Source organism: Brienomyrus brachyistius, chromosome 5 (genome assembly GCF_023856365.1).
Source record: "Brienomyrus brachyistius isolate T26 chromosome 5, BBRACH_0.4, whole genome shotgun sequence".
NCBI classification, from domain to species: Eukaryota; Metazoa; Chordata; class Actinopteri; order Osteoglossiformes; family Mormyridae; genus Brienomyrus; species Brienomyrus brachyistius.
Window position 1 is genome coordinate 36,332,814 of NC_064537.1, and position 22,347 is coordinate 36,355,160.

At 42.2% G+C, this 22,347-nt stretch overlaps 1 protein-coding gene across 1 annotated transcript in view; it reads left to right on the top strand.

Moving 5' to 3' along the window:
• Positions 1–1,233: 1,233 nt before the first annotated feature.
• Positions 1,234–22,347, top strand: part of erbb2 (erb-b2 receptor tyrosine kinase 2) — a 29,909-nt gene continuing 8,795 nt past the window's right edge. Inside the window, exons 1-14 of the mRNA XM_049012843.1 lie at positions 1,234–1,470; positions 14,595–14,746; positions 14,974–15,157; positions 15,405–15,533; positions 15,650–15,718; positions 16,052–16,167; positions 16,476–16,617; positions 18,033–18,161; positions 19,216–19,342; positions 20,395–20,468; positions 20,641–20,731; positions 20,872–21,074; positions 21,846–21,978; positions 22,188–22,278. Of these exons, the coding sequence (XP_048868800.1) occupies positions 1,398–1,470; positions 14,595–14,746; positions 14,974–15,157; positions 15,405–15,533; positions 15,650–15,718; positions 16,052–16,167; positions 16,476–16,617; positions 18,033–18,161; positions 19,216–19,342; positions 20,395–20,468; positions 20,641–20,731; positions 20,872–21,074; positions 21,846–21,978; positions 22,188–22,278 (1,713 nt within the window). The 5' untranslated portion in view covers positions 1,234–1,397. The remainder of the gene's footprint in view (positions 1,471–14,594; positions 14,747–14,973; positions 15,158–15,404; positions 15,534–15,649; positions 15,719–16,051; positions 16,168–16,475; positions 16,618–18,032; positions 18,162–19,215; positions 19,343–20,394; positions 20,469–20,640; positions 20,732–20,871; positions 21,075–21,845; positions 21,979–22,187; positions 22,279–22,347) is intronic.

Below are 22,347 nucleotides of genomic sequence, written 5' to 3' on the forward strand. Positions count from 1 at the left end.
CATCTTATGGGTACAATCCTAATGAATGGTTGCTGCTCTGTATGTTCTTTTAGCATTTACTTTATAAATCAACATATATCTTGCATTTATTATTAAATAGTGACTTTCACATCTCCAAGTTACTCCAAGGCACTTTGAATGGGTGTAATACATTCCTGCATCATTTGTAAAGAATAACTCAAAAACAGGGAAAAGGGAAGACAGCAAGAAAGCCAGATGACAACAGAAGAGAGGAACCAAAATCTCCAAGGTAGGGGGAAAGAAAAACCTCTGGGGGTCCATGTCAGCTGGCTGCCCCCCCTTGCTGTGGTACAGTGCAGCTCTGCTTGTGCTCCAAAGGCTGTGGGTGTGAATACTCTGGCAGGTAGAGTAATATCACTGCTGGGCCCTTCAGCAAGGCCCTTAACCCCAACTGCTCCAGGAATGCTGGCCCACCCTGCTTTCTGTCAAACAGCTAAACAACAAACAAACAAACATAAAATGAGTTCATCTTGAGACTTTGGATTAAGGTGGCTTACGAAGGTACGGGGCAGCTAATTGGAGGCTTCAGGGGGAATGACCTGTGCGTGGACTACCTATGCGTTTTAAATTTCCATCAGGTCTGGTAGTATCATTGCTCCATGTTTCTCCATTTTAACATTTACCTGTGACTCCTTGCTCCTTACCACTGTTTGTCCTTCTTCACATCCATGAAATGGAATATGCTGGCACTGTAACACAAATATGAAACGATCACTGTGTTATAACTAATACATAATGAAATATTTTGACTGTTGCATTTTAAATTATATGATTGATTTAACCAGTTAAACAGTGCTGCTCATAGATCAGACCTGGGCATTTATTTTCTGTGGATGGCCAAATCTAAAATTTGCCATGTCAGCAGGGTCTATTTCTCATGATTACTTTCAGGTCCAATTAATGCTACAATAGGCAGATTTGATTTTAGTATTTTGAAAATGCATACAAAATCAACATAACCAGTTCATTTTACTTATATGTTGAATATTCATTCAAATAAAGATTTGTGGGGAAAAATCAGTTGATCTTTATAGATTTGAACATTTTAAATAGTTATGTTTATTTTAATAGTTTAATATATTTTATTTTAATAGGTCGGCGGCCGGCTTTTGCTCAGGTCTGCCGGACATCCTGTAACCCCCTCATCGGTTTGTGAATAGCAGCGGCGCTCCCCGATTTAAGTGACTAAACTACTGTATTTACCGACCCCGTCACCGCCACTCCCCATCCAGGCCCTCACGGTAGCGCGCTGCGCGCTTCCGCGCCGACCCAGGGGCGAAAGCCGTAGCACTCGATTCCGCAGGAAGCACCACGCCGGGCAGCCGAAAAAGCAAACTTTCTCGCCGACTATGGAGCAGTGATTTGCGGCGCTACCTATGGAGGCGACTTGGTCTTCGCTGTTATTTGGGGTCGTGCTCATATCAGCGACGAGCACATCAGCCAGGGAAGGTGAGTCATTATTCCCAACTTTTCCAAAACGGCATGAGCAGGAATGACATTACTGAAGGGTAAAGCGGCACTACAAATGACGAGTGAAGCGGACTTAACGTGACTTGTAAAAAGCGTGTTTCGATCTCTAAAACGTGGGCATTGTGTCGGATAACACTAACAGCAGTTCACATTCTTGTTCATGTTAATCCTGCCTTCTCTAGCGGCGTACTGAATGTTATGACCGATGACCGATCGTGCTGCGTGTCTACAGTCTAATATATTCTACATGGGACACTATTATTTGCTAAATCGGTTCTTAAGCATTATTCGGCATAATTGGAGTACAACGTGGAAATGACACGGAGGCGCTAAGCACTTAAAAAAACCGGCTCGGCAACTTTTACTGGTGACATCCAGCGCGAATCCAGCCGCTAAATGGGATCTTTTCCCTTTCAGGGGAAACATTGAAGCTTCAGATGTGCTGCCTTTCACTCGTGTCTCTTGTGTCTCTTTCCCTTTCTCTGCCTTTCTCTCCTTCTATATTTCTCTCTCTCTCTCTCTTTCAACTTGTTCCTTAATTTCTACTACTACTAAAAGCATCTTTTCTTGCGGAAAGGAGGGGTGAACTTGTGTTCATGGTAACATACTTAACATGTTCAGCACGTTGTGTTTTCTTGCAGGTGAGCAGTCATTGCTGTGTTCTGTATAGTTAATATTTAGATGAATGGTATTTTAATATATTAAATCATTTTTAAAACCACTACTAGATAATTAAGTTATTTAAAATTGGCTCTATATGTAGGCCTACTCAGTGATTTTTACCTGCTTATACAATCAAGCCTATATTTTCTGACAGGCAATTTAGCAACTCCAATTAGCATAAGTGCAAGGTATGTGATAAGCAGAAGTCGTTTGTGCAAATTTAGATTAATTTTAGTACGAAGCAGAAAATTAGCACATATATAATACAAACAACATGCATCCCTACATCCATCCATCTTCCAAACCGCTTATCCTACTCGGTCACGGGGGGTCCGGAGCCTATCCCGGAAGCAATGGGCACGAGGCAGGGAACAACCCAGGATGGGGGGCCAGCCCATCGCAGGGCACACTCACACACCATTTACTCACACAGGCACACCTATGGGCAATTTAGCAACTCCAATTAGCCTCAGCATGTTTTTGGACTGTGGGGGGAAACCGGAGTACCCGGAGGAAACCCCACGATGACATGGGGAGAACATGAAAACTCCACACACATGTAACCCAGGCGGAGACTTGGCCGCAGAGGTGTGAGGAGACAGTGTTAACCACTGCACCACCATGCCACCTCTGCATCCCTACATATAGTGCATAATGTACATCAAAAGAAATGTGCTATTCCATCCCATCCATTTTCTGTAACCACTTATCCTATTCAGAGTCGCGGGGGTCCGGAGCCTATCCCGGAAGCAATGGGCACGAGGCAGGGAACAACCCAGGATGGGGAGCCAACCCTTCACAGGGCACACTCACACACCATCCTCTTACACATGCATACCTACGGGTAATTTGGAAAATCCAATCAGCCTCAGCATGTTTTTGGACTATGGGGGAAAACTGAAGTACCCAGAGGAAACCCCACACGGAGAACATGCAAACTCCAGACATTTGGACCCTTGGTGGAGACTTGCTGGAGATCCCAGGTGACAGTGCTAACCACTGCACATCCATGCCGCCTCCGGAATGTGCTATTATAATGTGGAAATAGATCGTCAGGAATCTGCGCTGATGTTAATGTAAACATTGAAATGGTATAATTATTTTTTCACCACTGGGAGCCACTGATGAAATTTGCAAAGCTTGCCAGCGCATATTAGTGGAATGACATTAGGCTTATATCGGTCTTTATATGGAATATGGAAACCTGCGATTCACATTTAATAATGAATTACAAATATGTCGCAGGTTGGTACTAGGGGTGCACGATATATCGTTTCGACATCGTCATCGTGATGTACACAAGTGCAATAGTCACATTGCAGGACATGTGATGTCAAGTAAAGCAAATTAAATTAAGCGGTGTGGACAACGCTTTTGGTGTTTTTGTTTAACAAATGTCAGATTGTTCTTATTCTTAAACAATGCTCAAAAGTCTGTTTAATATAATTTAGGTCAATTTAAAGGTTTTTGGATACAGGCGACACACAGCTGTGCACGGGTATCTAACACAAGTTGATCACAGAACTAACCACCAATCACAAACATTCTTGATCACAACTTGCTCCCTCTAGTCGTCATTTCACTACAGAAAACACAGCAAAAAATGAAGATTTTATTGCAAAAAGAAATACTGCATAGAATTATTTTGGGTACAGAAAGGATGACATCGACCAAAAACAGGTCATTTGTCGACAGTGCCTTGCAGTTGTTGCCACAACACGGGGAAACATAACTCATTTGTTTGATTATTTAAATCGGCACCCAAACGCCATGTATAATGACTGAAAAGCAAAATCTGATTGCCATCCAAACCAACAAACTATTTCAGATGCCTTTGGTAGTGGTACGCCATATGAGAAAGGTTTCAAACGACAGAAAGAAATAAACGATATGATAACTTTCCATCTTGCAAAATGTACTGAGTAACACAGTCTGCAAAGACGGTTTTAAAAACATGATCCGGTCACTTGACAAGTGGTATATATTTTTTATAAATTGCCAGAGCTGTACAAGAAATGCAAGGCAGAAGTTGAAATGGAACTTTCAGCAGTACAATATTATGCAGCTACAATGGATTTGTGGTCCAGCTGGATGACGGAGCCCTACGTAAGCCTGACTGTCCACTTTATTAATGACGGCTTCCACTAATTAGACAACTTGGACTAATTCAATTTTTTTTTAAATCCTAATTTGCAATATATATCGCAGGAAGAATAAATATTGCGATGTGATTTTTTCCCCCGATATCGTGCATCCCTAGTTGGTACTTTACGACCTCTTCTAAGTTGTGAATGAGCCAGTGAAATCCCTTGTCCTCTACTATGGTAAAAAAACGATAATCCAGTGCAATCATCTCCATCGTATAGCAGCTGTGTCTTTAGCTCTGAAACTGCTAACTTTAACTATTGATTAAGTTTAAATATTTAATGGCAATATTGACACGATGGACCGAAGCCAATATCTTGTTTTTTAACAAACATAGGCTGATATTGATATGTATACGCAGTTCTAAGGTCAACATTGCTACACTCTTAGCTGAAAGATCAGTGCTTCCTTTATAAATATTAAACCATGTCCTGGCATTGCTACTTTGTGTCTGTCTACAATATGTGAACACAAGACTGCAATGCAGCTTTAGACCCTTACTGAGGACTACTGGTAATCATCTAGACAGCATTCCACAATATTCTGCCTTCAGTCTGGTTATTCAGATGTCCCAATAGAATATCCATTGTCATGATGGAATCCACCCATATTGCTGCTGTTTGTTCTCATCCTGTTTTACCTCACCAATACTACTATTGGTTTTTGCTAACAGATTGGGGTTTTACCAAAAGAAGATAACTTTAGTTCATTTAGGTCATTTGTACTTTGATTTCAAGTTTAGATGGTATATAGCTCGCTGGATTTGAAATCCGTCCTTGTCCACACAGTTATGGGTCAAGTCCCATGCTTGGCAGAGTAATCATATTGCCATAGGACCCTTGAAGAAGGCCCTAAACCCTAACTGCTCCAGAAAGTGCCGGATGCTGTGTCACCTTGCTCTTTCACCTCAAGCTTTCTTCACCTCTACGTCGCTTTGGACAAAAGTGTCAGCTACGTACATTTTTCAAAGTTAAAATGGGGGCAGGATTTAATCAGGTAATCACTTTGTTTCCATTGTAGTCTGTGATATTCTTAAAAGCATTCGCCACCACCAAAGTTCAAAGATGTTAATACTCTTTCTGCCCCTTAATTGTCCTGCTTCCACACCTGTAATGGGACTTAGGTAATACACATTTTCTTTCCAGGACCCTAACTTTAGATATTTTTGATTTTCCTTTATGAATGGGGTCATTAGCATATCAGCGTCAGCATTGTTGATGTGTCTACCACCAATCGGAAGTCCTCTCTAGTCGTCTTCTTCCTCTCGTGATCTGCATACAAGTCGAATACGCATGGTGATAATACACAACCATGTCCAACTCCTTTACCAGCCATGGAACTAGTTTCTCCTTGTTCAACTTGCCCTAACTGTGGCTTGTTGTGCAGTGTAGATATACTTCATAAAGACTGTGATATGCACTGTTACAGCCATTTCCTGAGAGCATTTCATAGTGTGACATGGTCATTACAATTGGAGGCTTTGTTGTAATCAGTAAAGCAGATCTCCTTCTGGTATTTCTTTTTGATTATCCATTGTATATCAGCAATGATGTCTCTTGTTTCTCTGCCTTTCTTGAATCCACCTTGCACATCTGGCAGTTCTCTTTTTATCTAGTGAACATTGAATGATCTTTAGCAAAATCTTACTGGCATATGATATCAGGGAAATTTAATAATAATTTGCAGTCTTGGTATAATGTGGTTAACTCTTTCTCATTTCCTTATTCTGTGCATTCCTTCTGTCTTTGATCTTTCTGCTTCAGCATACCTTTTTCTATATTTGCTGCCATAATGTGGATAACACTTTTCAGTTTCTTGTTCTGCGTATTCATTCCGTCTTTGTTTCATCTTTCTGCTTTGACATACCTTCTTGCATTTAGGATTTATTTTCAATCCCCTGAATCTCCTGAAAAAGATCTCTTGTTTTTCTGTATTTATTTCTTTCTTCAATTATTTTGCATATATTGTAATATTATTATTCTTCTTTCTTTCCTGGTAGCCTTCTGGAATTTTCAATCCAGTGCTTTGTCTTTTCTGATTTTGACTTCTTTTCCTTTTCACTGTTGCTCCTGCTGTTTGCATTGATTTCTCCTGCTCTTTTGTTTTTATTAGCCTCACTCCAGATTCCTCTTGGATGATTTTTTTTTTTTTTAAATCTGCCCAGTTCCTTAGGTTCTCTATTAAACAGATCCAGCATCTCCAACTGGTTTTTCATCTGTTTCTCAATTTCCTTCAGGTCATATCTTCATTATTTGAATTCAGCTCTTCCACTCTTTGACACTGACAATGTAATGTTTTTGATTTCTATAATGTCCTGGTGAAAAGGTAATTCTTGAGTTGCTTGGACAATGTATTGACATTGAAGAGGTCACTGGATTTACAATTCAAGTAAATACATATTCAAGAACATCTTCAATATAAGAATGCATAGGGCTGCACGGTACTGGAAAAAATACCAGATATCACAAATATGATATTACGATATTTATAAAGAAAAATAGGACAATTTGCAGAAAACAAACTATAGCCAAATAGTGTGTAATAAGTTAGTGGCATTGTCATGCGTTGTCAGGACACAAAGCAGTGCTGACAAATTGCTTGCTTTTTGCTCAATATTATTTCTGTGGAATCCAAAATATTACCATATAGATGAAGGCGAGTGTCTTTTGGTAACCAGTTCACTTTTCTCCTCCTCACTTTTTTTGTTCAATTTCTCACCACCTGTCTCACTGTCGGTGAGTCTGACAGGCATAATGAAAATGATTATGATCAGAGAGTGCATGCAGCTGCGAACTTATGCTGATTTTTTGACATATAAACCTTCCAGATAATCTTGAAAAATAATTATTAATTAATTTGCAAAGCATGGTAAGCTATGTGTGAAAATGTTTTAGCAAAACAAACCTTATTGTACGGGTGTGAGTTTCCCATAACCCATATATGTTTAATGACATGCTATAATTTCATATTTCCACTGTGAACTGCAGTATACAGCATTTATTTTGTATTTGGAAGTAGTCTTGTAGTATGTTTTAGTGTTATAGTTTAACATCATAGCAGATGCGTGACAATTTTCTACTAGATACCAGAGCTTTGCCATTTAACTTCAATCTAATACCATGAGAGGAAGAACTGAAGAAGAATCAAAGTTTTATGCAAATTATGCCAGCCTTAATCATTTTAACAATTTTACGTTTTTGTCTGTCTGTCTTTTTTTGGCAAAGTGTGTGCTGTCGCTCCTCTCTGTGGACTGCGAACCACACCATCAGCATAAAGAGTGAAATCTGCCTGGTCATTGGCATCACAAAAGCATACATCAATCAGGACTAATTAGGTAACACAGCTAGGCACTACAATTGATTATTGAACGTCTGGGCTGGCGAACCTGTGGCCTTTAAGGTGCATGCTGCTCTTAGCCTGCTCCTGTGCTGTTCCGGGCTGTTTTGTAGCTGTTTTTTTCTTGGTTTTTGGAGGTTTTTTTTTTTTTTTTATTCTTTAAAAATATAGACAATTTCTGATAAATCAGAATGTGTTTAAACATTTGACAATACTGCCGATTGAATATGGAGAAATTAAAAGTATATATTGTTTTATATCAAGTGATTGATGGGAAGTCATGCATGTACCTACAGTGGTGCACGATATTTGCAGTTTAACCGACTGTTACTCAACCGCTAATATTGATAAAGACAGTATAATGCCTGACCTGCTATCCAACCCACTTCATATGCTTAAATTTCATACGATTATATTTTATTGTAAATTAGCCACTCAGAAATGACCCTTATAGCAGGTGCTTAAAAAACAACGGACTCTGCTAGAAAGAGTGAAGAAGTTGTGTCTGATTGTAACCCCTTAGGAAGCTAAACGGGAAAGAATGCTTCCAGGGGTTGGTTAATGCACAGGCTTGCCTAGGCTCCAGCCTCAGGGCCTATAGTGGTCCAGGAGCCCTTATTGATCATTTAGTGTTTGTTTTTTTTAACCACTATTTTTTTAAAGTGATTGTTTATTTGTTTGCGAGTTGGTGATTGGTTAAAATGGATTAGGGAGACCAAATTCTTAAATGTATCTTTTTTTGGTGCTCTTTTTATAACGTTACCTATTTTCTGGAATGCGTATACGTAGACTGTTTCCTATGTAAAATGGAGTTTATGAGCCTGATCTATGGGTTTTATGACAGTAAAGCTTGGAGGAAAACATTCTAATAGTAAGAACTTGTTTTATATTATTTTGGAATGATCCTCTATCTTAAGTTAATTGTGGATGCAGTTGACACGCACTGGATCAGAGTGTAATGTTTTTAGGTTACCGATATTGAGATGCGTTTTTTTTAATGTGGTTGCTGCATATGACTTATGTGAAAGTGTATGCCTGCTGCTTTGTTGTTCTTCCATTGTTCTCTCATTTGATACAGCATCATATTCTCTTAGACTGTGTTGAAATTAGGGGCGGCATGGTGGTGCAGTGGTTAGCACTGTCGCCTGACACCTCTGGGACCCAGGTTCGAGTCTCCGCCTGGGTCACATTTGTGTGGAGTTTGCATGTTCTCCCCCTGTCGTCGTGGGGTTTCCTCCGGGTACTCCGGTTTCCCCCCACAGTCCAAAAACATGCTGAGGCTAATTGGAGTTGCTAAATTGCCCATAGGTGTGCATGTGTGAGTGAATGGTGTGTGAGTGTGCCCTGCGATGGGCTGGCCCCCCATCCTGGGTTGTTCCCTGCCTTGTGCCCATTGCTTCCGGGATAGGCTCCAGACCCCCCGCGACCCACTAGGATAAGCGGCTTACGGAAAATGGATGGATGTGTTGAAATTATTTTGTAGTTACTAATATTTAATAGTTTTATAGTTCATTTTTGTATCATTTTGGGTAGTGGGAACAGAAGAGATCCCTACAGAAAGTGTAGCCTTGGGGCCCCTGAACTCGTTAATCTTCCACTGAAGACATGTGTTTTATGAATCAAACCAAGATATCCAGCTGTCAGCGAGGTTTGTCATAACTGCAGCACTTATTCATATCGAAACGTTCATGTACATGTACAGTTATGTGTTGTTGATTATCTTCTCACTTCATTTTAAAAATAATTCATTATCATATTGCATTATGACATGAAGATATAAATGAATATCTGGTAACACTTTACATTAAGTACGCCTTCATAATGCATTTATAGAACATTCATAAACATGATGTATGCATACCGTAACATCCCTTAACAGCTGTAATATTGATGATTGCGAAATACAGATGATTGCAAAACAACAGATTCAAAGTTTGCTTTTAGAAACAATCTTTATTTAGGTATACAGAATTAATTTTAAATCAGGATATTATTTAATATTCATATTTGATTGTCTTGAAATAAACATATTTTGGAAGAACTTGCATATTCTGAATAATTCTATAAGTTTCTGTAGCTACAAGAAATGGCCCTTTGCCTTGAACATTTGCCCTGTGTAACATTCATGAAGTTAATGGCAATGAAAGCACCACTGTGTCAGACAGTAGTGTAAAATGACTCCTGCACCACCGTCCGAAATACAGACAAAATAAGGGATTGTCTAAGTGTTGCTCTATTGTTAGGGCCGCCACCCTAACACCAGTCCATCACTATGCGTGACTGAGGCAAGAAAAGACTTATGAAAACTGTTAGGCTGTGTATTATGCCATTAGGCTCATAAGTCACTGTTGCTGTGTGTGGGGATCTGTGTATACTGCATCTCTTTGCAATAGTGTCGGGTTTTTTTGCCTCTTTAAGCTGGACTGGTTGGCCACCCTTCTTCCAGTTAATGAAACTGACTACGACCGACTATTCTGTACCTACTTTTTCTAGTGGCACTGGCTGCTAGGTTGTATGTCTGTTCCCTTTTTCAAATATTTGTAAAGCAATTTATGACAACTTAGAGATGTCCTGGAATAGGGCAAGTATGGCCTTGACATCATCTTTTGACATCTTGACATCTGACCTACACTGGTCACCAGTACCAATTTACAATCTACACAATTTATTATACATTGATTGTGTATTTTGAATCCATTTGGCTTTTTAAATCAATGATTTAGACTAAGGATGCAACAAACCACTATTTTGATAATCGAATAATGAACAATCAATTAGTCAAATGAATCACTCAATTACCAAATAACTCTTATTTGGTATCAGGTTTCAGCTTCTAAATTCAGAATGAGGTTGTTTTATGCATTTATTAACAATCAAAACAATAAAACTGAATACTTTTTATTTTTAAAAAAATGCACTCGTTTTAATGAACGTTCTTGTTAATACAAAAGATTATTAAAAATCCAATATCCATTTGTCCTGTTATAATTTTAAGCCAAGGATGAGCAATGTAGCAGCAATTAAACACGCCAAAACACGCATCCATCCAAATTTTAATTTTAAATTTTAACAGTAAGTTAAATGTGCATTCTGATGTCCGTATAACAGTATTGGCTAATGCAAAGCAGATCTCTCTCACTCTGTCACTACACCTGTCACACTCCCACACACACACACACACACACACACACATACATTTTCTTGCGTGTCTTGCATGAGCTAAGACTAAAGATAATACTAAACACGTTTGATTTTATTAGAACGTCAAAATTCTAGAAAGACTGACTTAAGACAGCTATTTTGACCACTTTACACCTAAAGATTGAGATGACGGGAGCGATACAATTCAAGCAAAACTCTGACAATGGACATACAACTGTTAGGTCCGACAATGGAAAATTTTCTGCAAAAGTGAAATCGCTTGAAAAATCGTTAGGTGTAATGCCGACATTATCCAACTCCATTATCAATTAAAGAGAATATGCATTTCAAAATAGAAAATGTTACAGCTCATAACATGAAGTCAAATGGCTTTTAACATTAACATTGGCTTACTGTCTAACTAGCATAACTGACTTACCGAGATGAGTCCTCTTAATCCAGTGGTTCTTTAGATGCTCAAGCATAGAGGATGTGCTCTAATGTAAGCTAAGGTCAGCTTTCACAAATTGTGTAGCTGACAACCTTTTTTTGGAGTTTAGTGTAAAATACTATTACACTTCGGGATTTTTGTTTTTGAAGCTACTATCGCACTTTGGTAAACTGCTCTAATGAGCGGTAGTATCAAAACATTTTGAGTTGACGCAAGAAACGCACGTGATGACGTCACCAACTAATCGACTAATAAATTAGTTGGTAACTAATTTGGTAATCGATTTTAGTCAACTCAGTCGATTAATCGTTGCACCCCTAACTCAGACAGTATACTATTACAATTTGTATGGTTTGGTATCTTTTATTACTTAATTAAGTACTACTTGTGTTGTGTTAGTGCACATGTACTTGAGCTAATTTCTTGCTGGCTTGTAGGGGATCAAATACTTATTTCCCTAGATAAATGACAAATTGGTTTGTAACTGTTACATAATGATTTTTCTTGCTTATTCTGTTAATAATCTAAGTCTATAATTTCACTGGTAGGTTTATTTTAACAGCAAAAGATTATTAACAAAACAAGCATCATAATAGAACACACATGACTTTTTGTCTATGAGTGTTACCAAACTGTAAATTAGCTATGTTCATTTGGTAGGTAATCGTAAACTGCTACACAGTTTGCCTTCATTCTGAAGTATCATCTAATACTTAGTAATAAGTCAATTACTACTGAAGTCGTCCTGATGCACAGATCATGAACAAGTATAGTCGCTAATTTAGTTAAAAGATTCGTCACGGTTCATTAATGATGAACAAACATGAGATCAGTATTTCACTTGTGTTATTCATTACTTTTCCTTCAGCAGTTCACAAAGGTTTACAGAATTAACAGACAAAATAACAAATATAGTAACTGCTTGATAAAACATGTCATGATTCATTAATGATGAATTAACATCAATATGCAACTAAGACTTACTTTTGTATTAGATAACCTCAAACTAATAGCATAATGCTGTATTATTTGTGCCCCGTCAAGTAAAATGCTACCAATTTTTTTTTCATTCTACTTCACTGAAAAAACTCAAGTGAAATTTTATTATGTTACTGGAATTTGGCGCTTAGAAGTGGGGCACATTAATGTAACTTGTTATTTCAAAGTTTCTATATTAGATCCAGTAGAAAACAGAAATTTCTACACAAATTCATCAGATACTCATATCTTTCTCACACAAAAGGAAACGCACACATGCAGTCATAAGCAGGTATCGCTTCCGGGAGCAAACATTTGAAAAGTCACCAGGTGAGTCATTTGTACCCGTTTTAAAGAGCACTTCACTCCCGACACAGCAATAGGGCAGGGAACGGTTTCACCACAATTTTAACAAATAGCTCATTACTGTGCTTGTATTAAGGCAACATGATGCATGAATATGTGCTAGTACCATGGTCCAGGTGCTCTGAGTGTGTTTGTTGTTAGGCAAAAAAAATATTTTTTATATATTTAGATTCAGTGTCTAGGAAGGTGAGGGCAGGGGGCTCAAGAGGGTCTATTCCAGTGGTGTACAGCTTATTCGAGAGGACTTTGGACACACTGAGGCACATATGGATGTCCAGGTGTGTGTGAATAACCCGGAAGAACACAGCCATAATGATTAATGATGCTGGTTCATTACCCCCCATGCAGCCCTGGCCTGGGGGTGTGTGCATGGATTATGGTGAAATATTTGCAAGTACATGTTTTTAGCAGAGGCTTTTTTTCCAGGAGAGCGTGTAAATGAGGATCAGAGAGCCGACAGCAGTGTCCCTGGGGCAAAACAACCTTGGTCAAGGGCTAAAAAGATGACATCACTCACCAGTCATGAGATTTGAACTAGTGACTTTTCGATCACAGGCACAGAGTCCGAACCCACAGAGCCACATACCACACCCATCAGGGTAGGTGGCACGTTTGTTTTGCCACCATGTGATTTCCGCTCCTTTTGAGGCGTGGCTATTCAGCTTGCAGTCTACCGGCTGTCGTTGACCCACTCCCATGTGTGAAAGGTTGGGGATTCAGCCGACACAATACACAATACACAGTACAAGGGACCGAACATGTGCACAGACAGCCCTCTGAGAACTTTTGGGAAAGGGGAATGGAATAGATGTCTTTCCAGTGTTTGTTGATCGGTTATACCGTGGAAAATGACCGAGGTTTTCATCCCAGAGGGGTTACTATGAAGCAAGTTTGCTGGCTTAGCAAGGTTTCTCGAGGCTTACTTCCATTTTGAGTAATAAGAATTATATCTCATTTTTATCAAATAGTTGTGACAGGCATTACCACTGATATTCTTTTCGATCCAATACCAGCAAATTTTTTATCCCAGTAATGATATTTGCCAAGGCAAGGACAGATTAAATTTCCCAAGGGGGGGGGGGGGGGGGGGTGCTGACGACAAAGTTTGCAGAGTGGGTTAGGTATTACCTGTTGCAGGGCTACCCAAGCCTACTCCTGAAGATCTCAGTATTAGAGCCAGTGATGTTGAAGCTTGTCAGGGTCGCTGATGTAGGAGGCAGGAGGGATCAGGCATGGATGAGGCAGGCAGGCGGAAGAAGGGGAAAACTGGGGATTTATTTGGGAGACCAGGGAAACAGCGACAAGGAAACATTGGACCTCAACCAACATCCACTAACATCAAACATCAATGACGGACAAAAAGCGGGGCAAGACGTGGACTGAAATAGGCAAGACCTGGCAAAACAACAGGGTACAGCTGGGTACAATCAGGGAAGCACACGTGGGTAATCAGGGGGCATGGCACACGAGGATTGTACGAGCCGGGCATGACACAGCTAAGCTGGCTCTAACACAGACGCCACTGAAGGGTCTTATTATCTGTATCAGGTGTGTTAAATTGGGGCGGCACCTAAGCTCTGCAGGTGCAGGGCGGTAGATCTCCAGGGGCAGGGTTGGGCAGCCCTGACCTATGGGCTCCTACCTATCAAAGGGCGGCATTAGCTTGCAGTGCTCGCCCCTTTTATGTGAATACAGATGAACCCCAAGTCCACTCATCAAGTTGATAACAAGTGGCTCTAGCTTGTTAACTCTGAGAATGTAGATCTCCCTTTTGTAGTATAGCTCACAGATTGGATCTGGTGTCAGTGACAGTTTATGTGTCTTGGGTTGTTCTATTTTCCTAAGGATTGCCTCATTTTGTTTTTATTGTCTGTTTCTGTAACCAGACACTCCCATTTTTATTGTCCATATGCCTGTCATCTACAGCCTGCGCATAGTGTTTACTTACGTTTTGTCAGTTGCTGTAGCTGTTTGCTTATTTATTGATTTTATTTCTTTATTCTTGCCCATCCCACTCTCCTAGTATGTCTCGGCACTGATATGAAGCTGCAGCTACCGTCCAGCCTGGAAAACCACTACAAAACACTGGAGCTGCTCTACTCTGGTTGCCAGGTGGTGCATGGGAACCTGGAGATCACCCACCTGCACGGAAACCTGGACCTTAGCTTTCTACAGGTCTGATTTCTGGCAGCCGTTGTCACTTTTGTGCTGCAGTACCCTGAGATGCTTCTTTTGTCTGTTTTTGTTTATATTTTTCCCTGTGCATTTTTCTGTTTAACAAATTCTTGCCTCCCGTTTTGTCTGTAAGTACGTGTCAGTCTCTCTTCCTTTTACTTTTCCTTCTGTCTTCCGCGGTGTTGACATGGCCTCTGGGCGCTCCTCCGCTGGCCCCATCTCCACAGGGCATCGTGGAGGTGCAGGGTTATGTGCTGGTGGCCCACGTGTCGGTGAGTTCGGTGCCACTGAGCAGTCTGCGCATCATCCGCGGGAGCCAGCTCTACGAATCGCGATATGCTCTGGCCGTACTGGACAACAGGGGCCCTGGGGATTCTGGGCTGACAGAGCTGCTAATGAGGAGTCTGACGGGTGAGGCGGAGTGGGGGGTACGTTGGGGGTTAATGAGGAAGCTAGAGGAGGTAGACTTGCGAGAGATATGCAGATGCATTATGTGGATTTAATAGGTTGAGGGTAATGAGAGTGATGAAGAGAACAATTTGGAGAGAAACCTTTTAGCAGGTTTTTGGGTCTAAAACCTGTCGGTCTGTTTCCAAGGGGGCTGATGATGTTCTCACAGTGCTGGTGACTCCTTCTGACCCCTTCTCTGTTCCTGTAGAGATCCTTCTTGGTGGGGTGTACATTTGGGGGAACCCTCACTTGTGCTTTCCCCAGCACATCAATTGGAATGACACGCTAGATGAACAGAACCCGCAGAGCCTCCAGCGAGTGGTGCAGCCATCCAACTGTAAGGAGCCGGCCACGGTTCTGTCGTCGCATGTAAAACGGCATCGATGCCGTGTTTTTACAAGCTTGTGAAAACAGTAACGCATCTGCACATTGTGAGATCTTCTGTGTCTTCAGGTCTGAGCTGCTCTCCTGCGTGTGGGTTGCGGGGATGCTGGGGCCGGACGGAGCAGGACTGTCAAACCTGTGAGTCACACAGAGCCCCTGTCTGCTCTCGTCTATAAGCTGGACTGCTCTGTTCCTTGTCAGACTGTACGTCACTGATCTGGGTGATGCAACTGCTTATAGTAGAAGTTTGTGTGGGTGACATATCAGGACATATTACAGATATGTTTTAAAAGACCTTCCACAGACATTTCTCATAAAATTCAGTGGGTTTATACATCCTGCGCTAAACAAACGTGAATGAAAACAGTTTAAGGAGGAGATTTATTGGCAAGTAAGTACAGTTTGTGTAGATGTTCATTGTTAAAATGGGACAACACTTGATAAACAGCTGATTCCTCTCTGTCTGTGCAGTGACCCGTCTGCCTTGCACCTCTGGCTGCCTGCGCTGTAAGGGTCCACGCCACAACGACTGCTGCCACAAGCAGTGTGCGGCGGGCTGCACTGGGCCCAAGGACACAGACTGCCTGGTGAGGCTAACCAACGTAGCTCTCAATTATCCGAATAAAGCTATAATCCCACAAACCTCAGAAATCCTGTGACGTGCTACTACTTCAGCACTATAGGGTTTCAAAGACATTTCACAGCAGTATAATGAAACATTTAACATGGTCCTCACTGCTCTCTTTAATTCTGTGAGTCTTCTTTTTAAAAGGTCTGCTGTGATAGTGCAGTATCTGTTCCATTGTTTGCGAACAGTCATGATTGCTTTAAAACCAAATGCCTTGAAATCCACAGTGTGTGATGTACATCTTTAAAGCCGCCTCTCATCCCACAGGCTTGTCGACACTTTAATGACAGTGGATTGTGTAAAGATAGCTGTCCACTGGCCAACATCTATGAGCCGTCGACCTTCCAGCTCAAGCCCAACAAGGACAAAAAGTTCAGCTTTGGTGCCGCCTGTGTGAAAGAGTGCCCTCGTACGTTTGGGGGGGGGGGGCGCTCCTCTCTCACCTTCATATTTGTGACATTATCCATCTGTCCATCCCATCTTCCAAACACTTATCCAGTACAAGTAGTGGGGAGCTTGGAGCACAAGGGAGTAGGGTGCCCTAGTTGGTATGCCAGTCCACTGCAGGGCACATAATTAAACATAATCATGCATTATGGTTTCTCCAAAATCTCTTGACGGCACTACAGTCTCAGCTATGATCTCAGCACGCCCGGCTAATATCGCAGCTTCGATGAAGGACCATCACCTCCAGTTTAATCATCAGATCAAGCCTTTTCTGTTTGATATTTATTCAGCCTAAATGTTCTCATGTTACACCCCAGCTCGTCTCTTCATTGCCACTGTCTCTATTTATTGCCATGCCCATCTAGTTTAAGTCCTTGATGCTGGGTTCCAGGTCCATTAATGGACTGGCAGCAATCTCCATAAAAAGCCTTCTCAAGACCTATGTCCCATCTTGCCCCCTTCAGTCAGCAAACAAGTGCTTCAGTCAGCAAATAAGAGAAGTGTCACTTCAGATAGTTCTCTTCTGCTGTTCCCCGGTGGTGGAATGAGCTGCTCAACCCCATCTGACATCAGCCTTCCTCCCTACTTTTAAGAGCTTTCAAGACACATCTGCTCCTCAGTTTCTCTGCCTCCTCTGTAATGGGCAATGCCTTTTTACATTCTTTGAATGTTCTTATGTTTCACTTCTGGTCTTTGAATAGTCTTATTAGGTTCTTGTTAGAAATTGTTGTGTAGCTCCTGCTTCAGTACTGCACTTGCACTTGTACCTGGGCATATAGTGGAACCTCAGCCTAGCTGCACTTATGTCTTGCTAACTCCGTGAAAGCATGAATTTGTGCAGTGTGCTATTTACCTCACTTGTACATCGCTTTAGACAAAACCATCTACTAATTATGTAAATGTAAACTTAGAGATGCTAATCAGTCCATCACATCCACACACACACCCACACACATAATAATACTCTGGGTAATTTAAATATCCCAATTAGCCTAACTGCATATCATCGGACTGTTGGAGGAAACCCACACAACACAGAAGAGTAAACTCTACCCACATAGAACACGGGCTGCAATTGACATGCCGACTCTGTTTGTGTGAGTCAATAATCCCCAGTGAGCCCTCTGTGACTTAACGTGTTAACATGCATATTTATTTCTCTGACCCTTATGGCTGGGCTTTTACAAACCTCATTTTGGGATGGGCACCAATTCATAAAGGTGCAACAGCCAGTCTACTTCTCAGATTTAAACCTGAAGCAGTGGCCATTGGCTGTGTTTTTTCTAACTAAGCCACTTCTTACGTTTTTCCAACACAGCTCCTCCCTTACGGTTCCCCATTTACCCTGCTGAATGCACCTCTCCCTTCTCCATGCAGGAAACTTCCTGGCCATAGAGGTGGCCTGTACCATGATGTGCCCGAAAGCCAACCAGGAGGTCATCACCAGCCTGCCTGATGGCAGCGAGGTGCAGAAGTGTGAGAAGTGTGATGACGACTGTCCCCAAGGTTGGCCTTAGCTTCACCCCTTCTTCACCATCTCCGGTGTGACCGTGGCCCTTTTCACCGTCGCTCCCCATCACCAAAATAGTGCACTACAGAGCACATCCGCCATTTTACAGTGCTTTGAATTCTCAATGGCATATCTGACTCGCTGTGTAGTGCACTGTGAAATACCAAAAATGCATTGCAAATTGTATTATAGAGATGTACACTAGCATACTCCCTGTATACCATGATACAATGTGAAGGTGGCATCTTTTGTCAACTCATTCATAATACAAAAAAGTGCAAAATTGTATATCAACACTAGTACATTTTTTTTAAAAGTCATTTAGAATGAGACTGGAGATCTCTGCAAAAACTTAAGTTGACATTTCAGTTTTAAATTATAATAATCATCTATTATCCGCCACTTATCCAAGGTCGGGTTGTGTGGGCAGCAGTCTGAGCAGGGATGCCCAGACCTCCCTCTCACCAGCTACCTCCTGCAGCTCCCATGAGGCACACTATCTCTCTAGCGTGTCCTGGGTCTGCCCCGGGGACGCCTCCTGGCTGGACATTCCCAAGACACCTCCCCAGGGAGCCGTCTAGGAGGCATCCTAGATAGATTCCTGAACCACCTTAACTGGCTCCGTTTAATGTGGAGGAGCGGCAGCTCTACTTTAAGGTTCTCCCAAATGCCTGAACTCCTCACCATATGTCTAAGGCTGAGCCCAGACACCCTGTGGAAGAAACTCATGGTGGGGGTTGGGTGTAGTGTGGATCGGGCGGCAGTCAAAGGCAGGGGTCCTGGTGGACCATTCATTAACGACCATAATAAAAATGAAAAATAATTAGTATAAATAAGTCGCAGGTTCACATCCGTATTTATCTCCTTTGTTCTGTTTATGCCATTCTTGTATTTTGCTGTTTGTGTTTGCAACATGTCTTAGAAGCCATTGTCTTGTTTCATTGTCTTGCAAATCTGCATAGATTTCCCTGTATAGGGAGCAGTGAGTGAGTAAACCATTTCGAATACAACCCATGTCTCAGCCTGTCCTCCTTTCCCATGATCCCCCAGTGTGCTACGGCTTGGGGATGGACAGCCTGCAGGGAGTCCTGGCCATCAACTCATCCAACATTGGCCTCTTCGCTGGCTGCAAGAAAATCTTTGGTAGTCTGGCCTTCCTGCCACAGACCTTCACTGGGTAGAGTCTCCAAAAATATCCTCTAAACCTTAATCATTTCATACAAAATGACATGAAAAAGTCTTGTATAGGTTTGAGTTTTGGGTTGCGTACATTTTAAACACATTCTTTCAGGAGAAGTCATCAAAATTAATCTGCCACTTAAAAAGTGATGATATGAATGTGACCATAGTATGAAAACAACGTGGCTCTTTTAGATACTAATAGAGTTTTAAGACTGATTGAATATTAATGTGGGTATGTATATTGTACAGCTTTCAGCTACAATGTATATTGTACAGCTTTTGAACAAGCTAAAGGCATAAAGAAAACTACTAACTACAATTTGAAATATGTGAAGTATGATTAAAAATAATCTTTAAATGAATGAAACAGCTATGCCTTTACGCAAGATGGAAGAATATTTGTGCACACAACCAAAGAGCAACGCTGACCTGAACACCAAAAGCTGATTAGAAGTGTGAGATGCTTTAGATGAAGTCGATAATGATACGGCAGACAGATGATATAACGGGAATGTTACCCTGTGCTTTAAATTTAAGTAGCCATCTACTGTATCAAGTAAAACCTGGCAGCTTTCGCAGTCGTCTTAAGACCAGCAGTAAAATTCGAATAGGCTGTTTTTAGGTTTGCTCTCCCTAGCATATGAGTAGAGTAGCCCAACCTCCCCTGACATATGAGCTGCTTGCCGCACGCCGCTTGTTGCTCTGCGGCCTTGGGCACACTTAAAGGAAGGTGCCATTCACTTGAGCCCCCCTCGGCCTGCTGTGGACCCAGCTGACCGTGCCCTTCACTGTATAGCACTGACAGGGCAATGAGCCCAGCTGCCATACCCACCTAACTGGAAGTGAGATAATCCGCATTTCCTGGGCTTCCCAGCTAACTCGGTTTGTTTGGCATTGCAGACAGAAGACACAGTAATCTGTGACTAAGCTCTTAGGCTGCCAGTGAGTTTCTGAGGCAGACTGAGTGCAGGCTGAGTACTCCCATCCTTAACTGCCTTTCTCTTTTCCAAACACACATCAAGGATTTTGTTTCTCTTTTTGCTAAAGAGATCCTATGACCAACACCTCTGCCCTGGACCCCAAGCAGCTCAACGTGTTCAGAGGCCTGCAGGAAATAACAGGTACTTCACAGCACAACTGCGCATGTCAGAAAGCCCGTCATGTTGGTCATTTATTTACTCTCTCTTTGCAGATAGTGGTTTAGGACAAAAATGTGGACTGCTGGGGGGTTGGGGGTCGGGGAGGCACTGGGCGGACAGCTGTGTTAACTGCTCGTCTTGTCGGGATTGCCAGGATACCTGTACATTGAGGCCTGGCCCAATGGCTGGGTGGATCTCAGCATCTTTGAGAAGCTGGAGGTGATCAGAGGGAGAATGCTGTACAGGTAAAAGCAGCATAACGGCAGCATAAAGGCACCGTTGTGCATAGTAGAGCTTTATGCACATCTACATTAGAGTGGCTGGGTGGCTAAGCGCCAGCATGTTAGCATTAGCATGTTTTACTTATCTGACTCCCCCATTTCAGAGGCATCTTCTCGCTGGGTGTGCAGTCCCTGCACATCACGTCCCTTGGCCTGCGCTCTCTTCGCAGTGTCAGTGGGGGCCTCATTCTAGTGCACAACAACAACCAGCTCTGCTATACCTCATCTGCACCATGGGGGGCGCTGCTGCCGGCAGAGCAGCGGACACACCTCATCATCACCAAAAATCGTAACCCAGAGGACTGCGGTACAGTACCCCCCACCTTTGCACTTTGTCTGTGCACCCCACAATGTCATAAAAACTTATTTGGATGATGTGGTGACCAGTTTTTGGTCCCCACAAGGGGAAACTGAATTTAATAAAATCAGTCACTACAAACAAAAAAAAACTGCAAATGTCTTGCATTTTGTTTTGCTACTTATGGTTTAGGTCATCAAGTTTTAGGGTTTTGCCCATAGAAATTAATGGAGAGTCCCCACAAAGATACCTGATCTGTTTGTTAGAGTGTGTGGTGATTGCCTGGATTCAGCTGAGTGTTTCTATCCAGTACTGGAGGCTGGGCAGGAATCTGTCTGCGCATTTCAGCGTCTTTATGGGTGTTATTATCTTTCACCTCCGTCTGGGAAATCCTGGCACTGATTCAGTTGCTGTGAGCCTATACCGTGCAGCTCGTCTTGATCAGTCAGCGAGCTGTGAGAATGTGTAGCAACAACAGCAGCCAATCAGGTAGCTTGAAGCTTTAAGCTGGTTTGAGAAGATCATTATTGTGCCATTTAGCATGACTCTGGCGCAGGTTCGGCATTTTACTTAAAGTTACTCTTCTTGTTTCTTCCCCTTGTGTTTTTTTATTGTTTGACCGTGGTGTGACTGTATTCTTCATACTGTTTTAAAGTGTGTGCTGATACTAGAGCAGCATCTGCACCCATTTTAGAGCTGCTCATTTGTCTGGGCACCAGCTTCAGGTTTTCACTGACGTCTTCTCCTCATGTGGTCTTGCCCCTCCATTGTCCCACACAGCAGCCGAAGGGCACGTTTGCCACCCCCTCTGTGTGGACAGCAGCTGCTGGGGGCCTGGTGCTGGACAGTGTGTGTCCTGCCTGAAGTACCGGCGTGGCACAGAGTGTGTGAAGGAGTGTAACGTCCTGCAGGGGTGAGAAGGGGGAGGAGCTAGGTGAACGGGGTGAACATACCACGCATACATCACGCAAACACAACGTACTGGAACACCCACCCAAATTATACTTTAATATATTATACATTCAAGTAAATGAATCTCAGAGTGTTTTATTGCATGCTGTATGGAAACAGAAACAAATATGGCCACTTATGGTAAGTGGTTCCACTCTATCTTCTGCCCAGGGTGGAACGCGAGTACAGCAACGGCTCCGTCTGTGTCCCCTGCCACTCTGAGTGCTTGCTGTTAAATGGCACCGTCTCCTGTTACGGTCAGGTGAGGGAGCAGCCTGGAGCTGATGGGGCTGCCTGTGCGTGTGGTCAGGCAAGGGTGGGGCCATTCTCT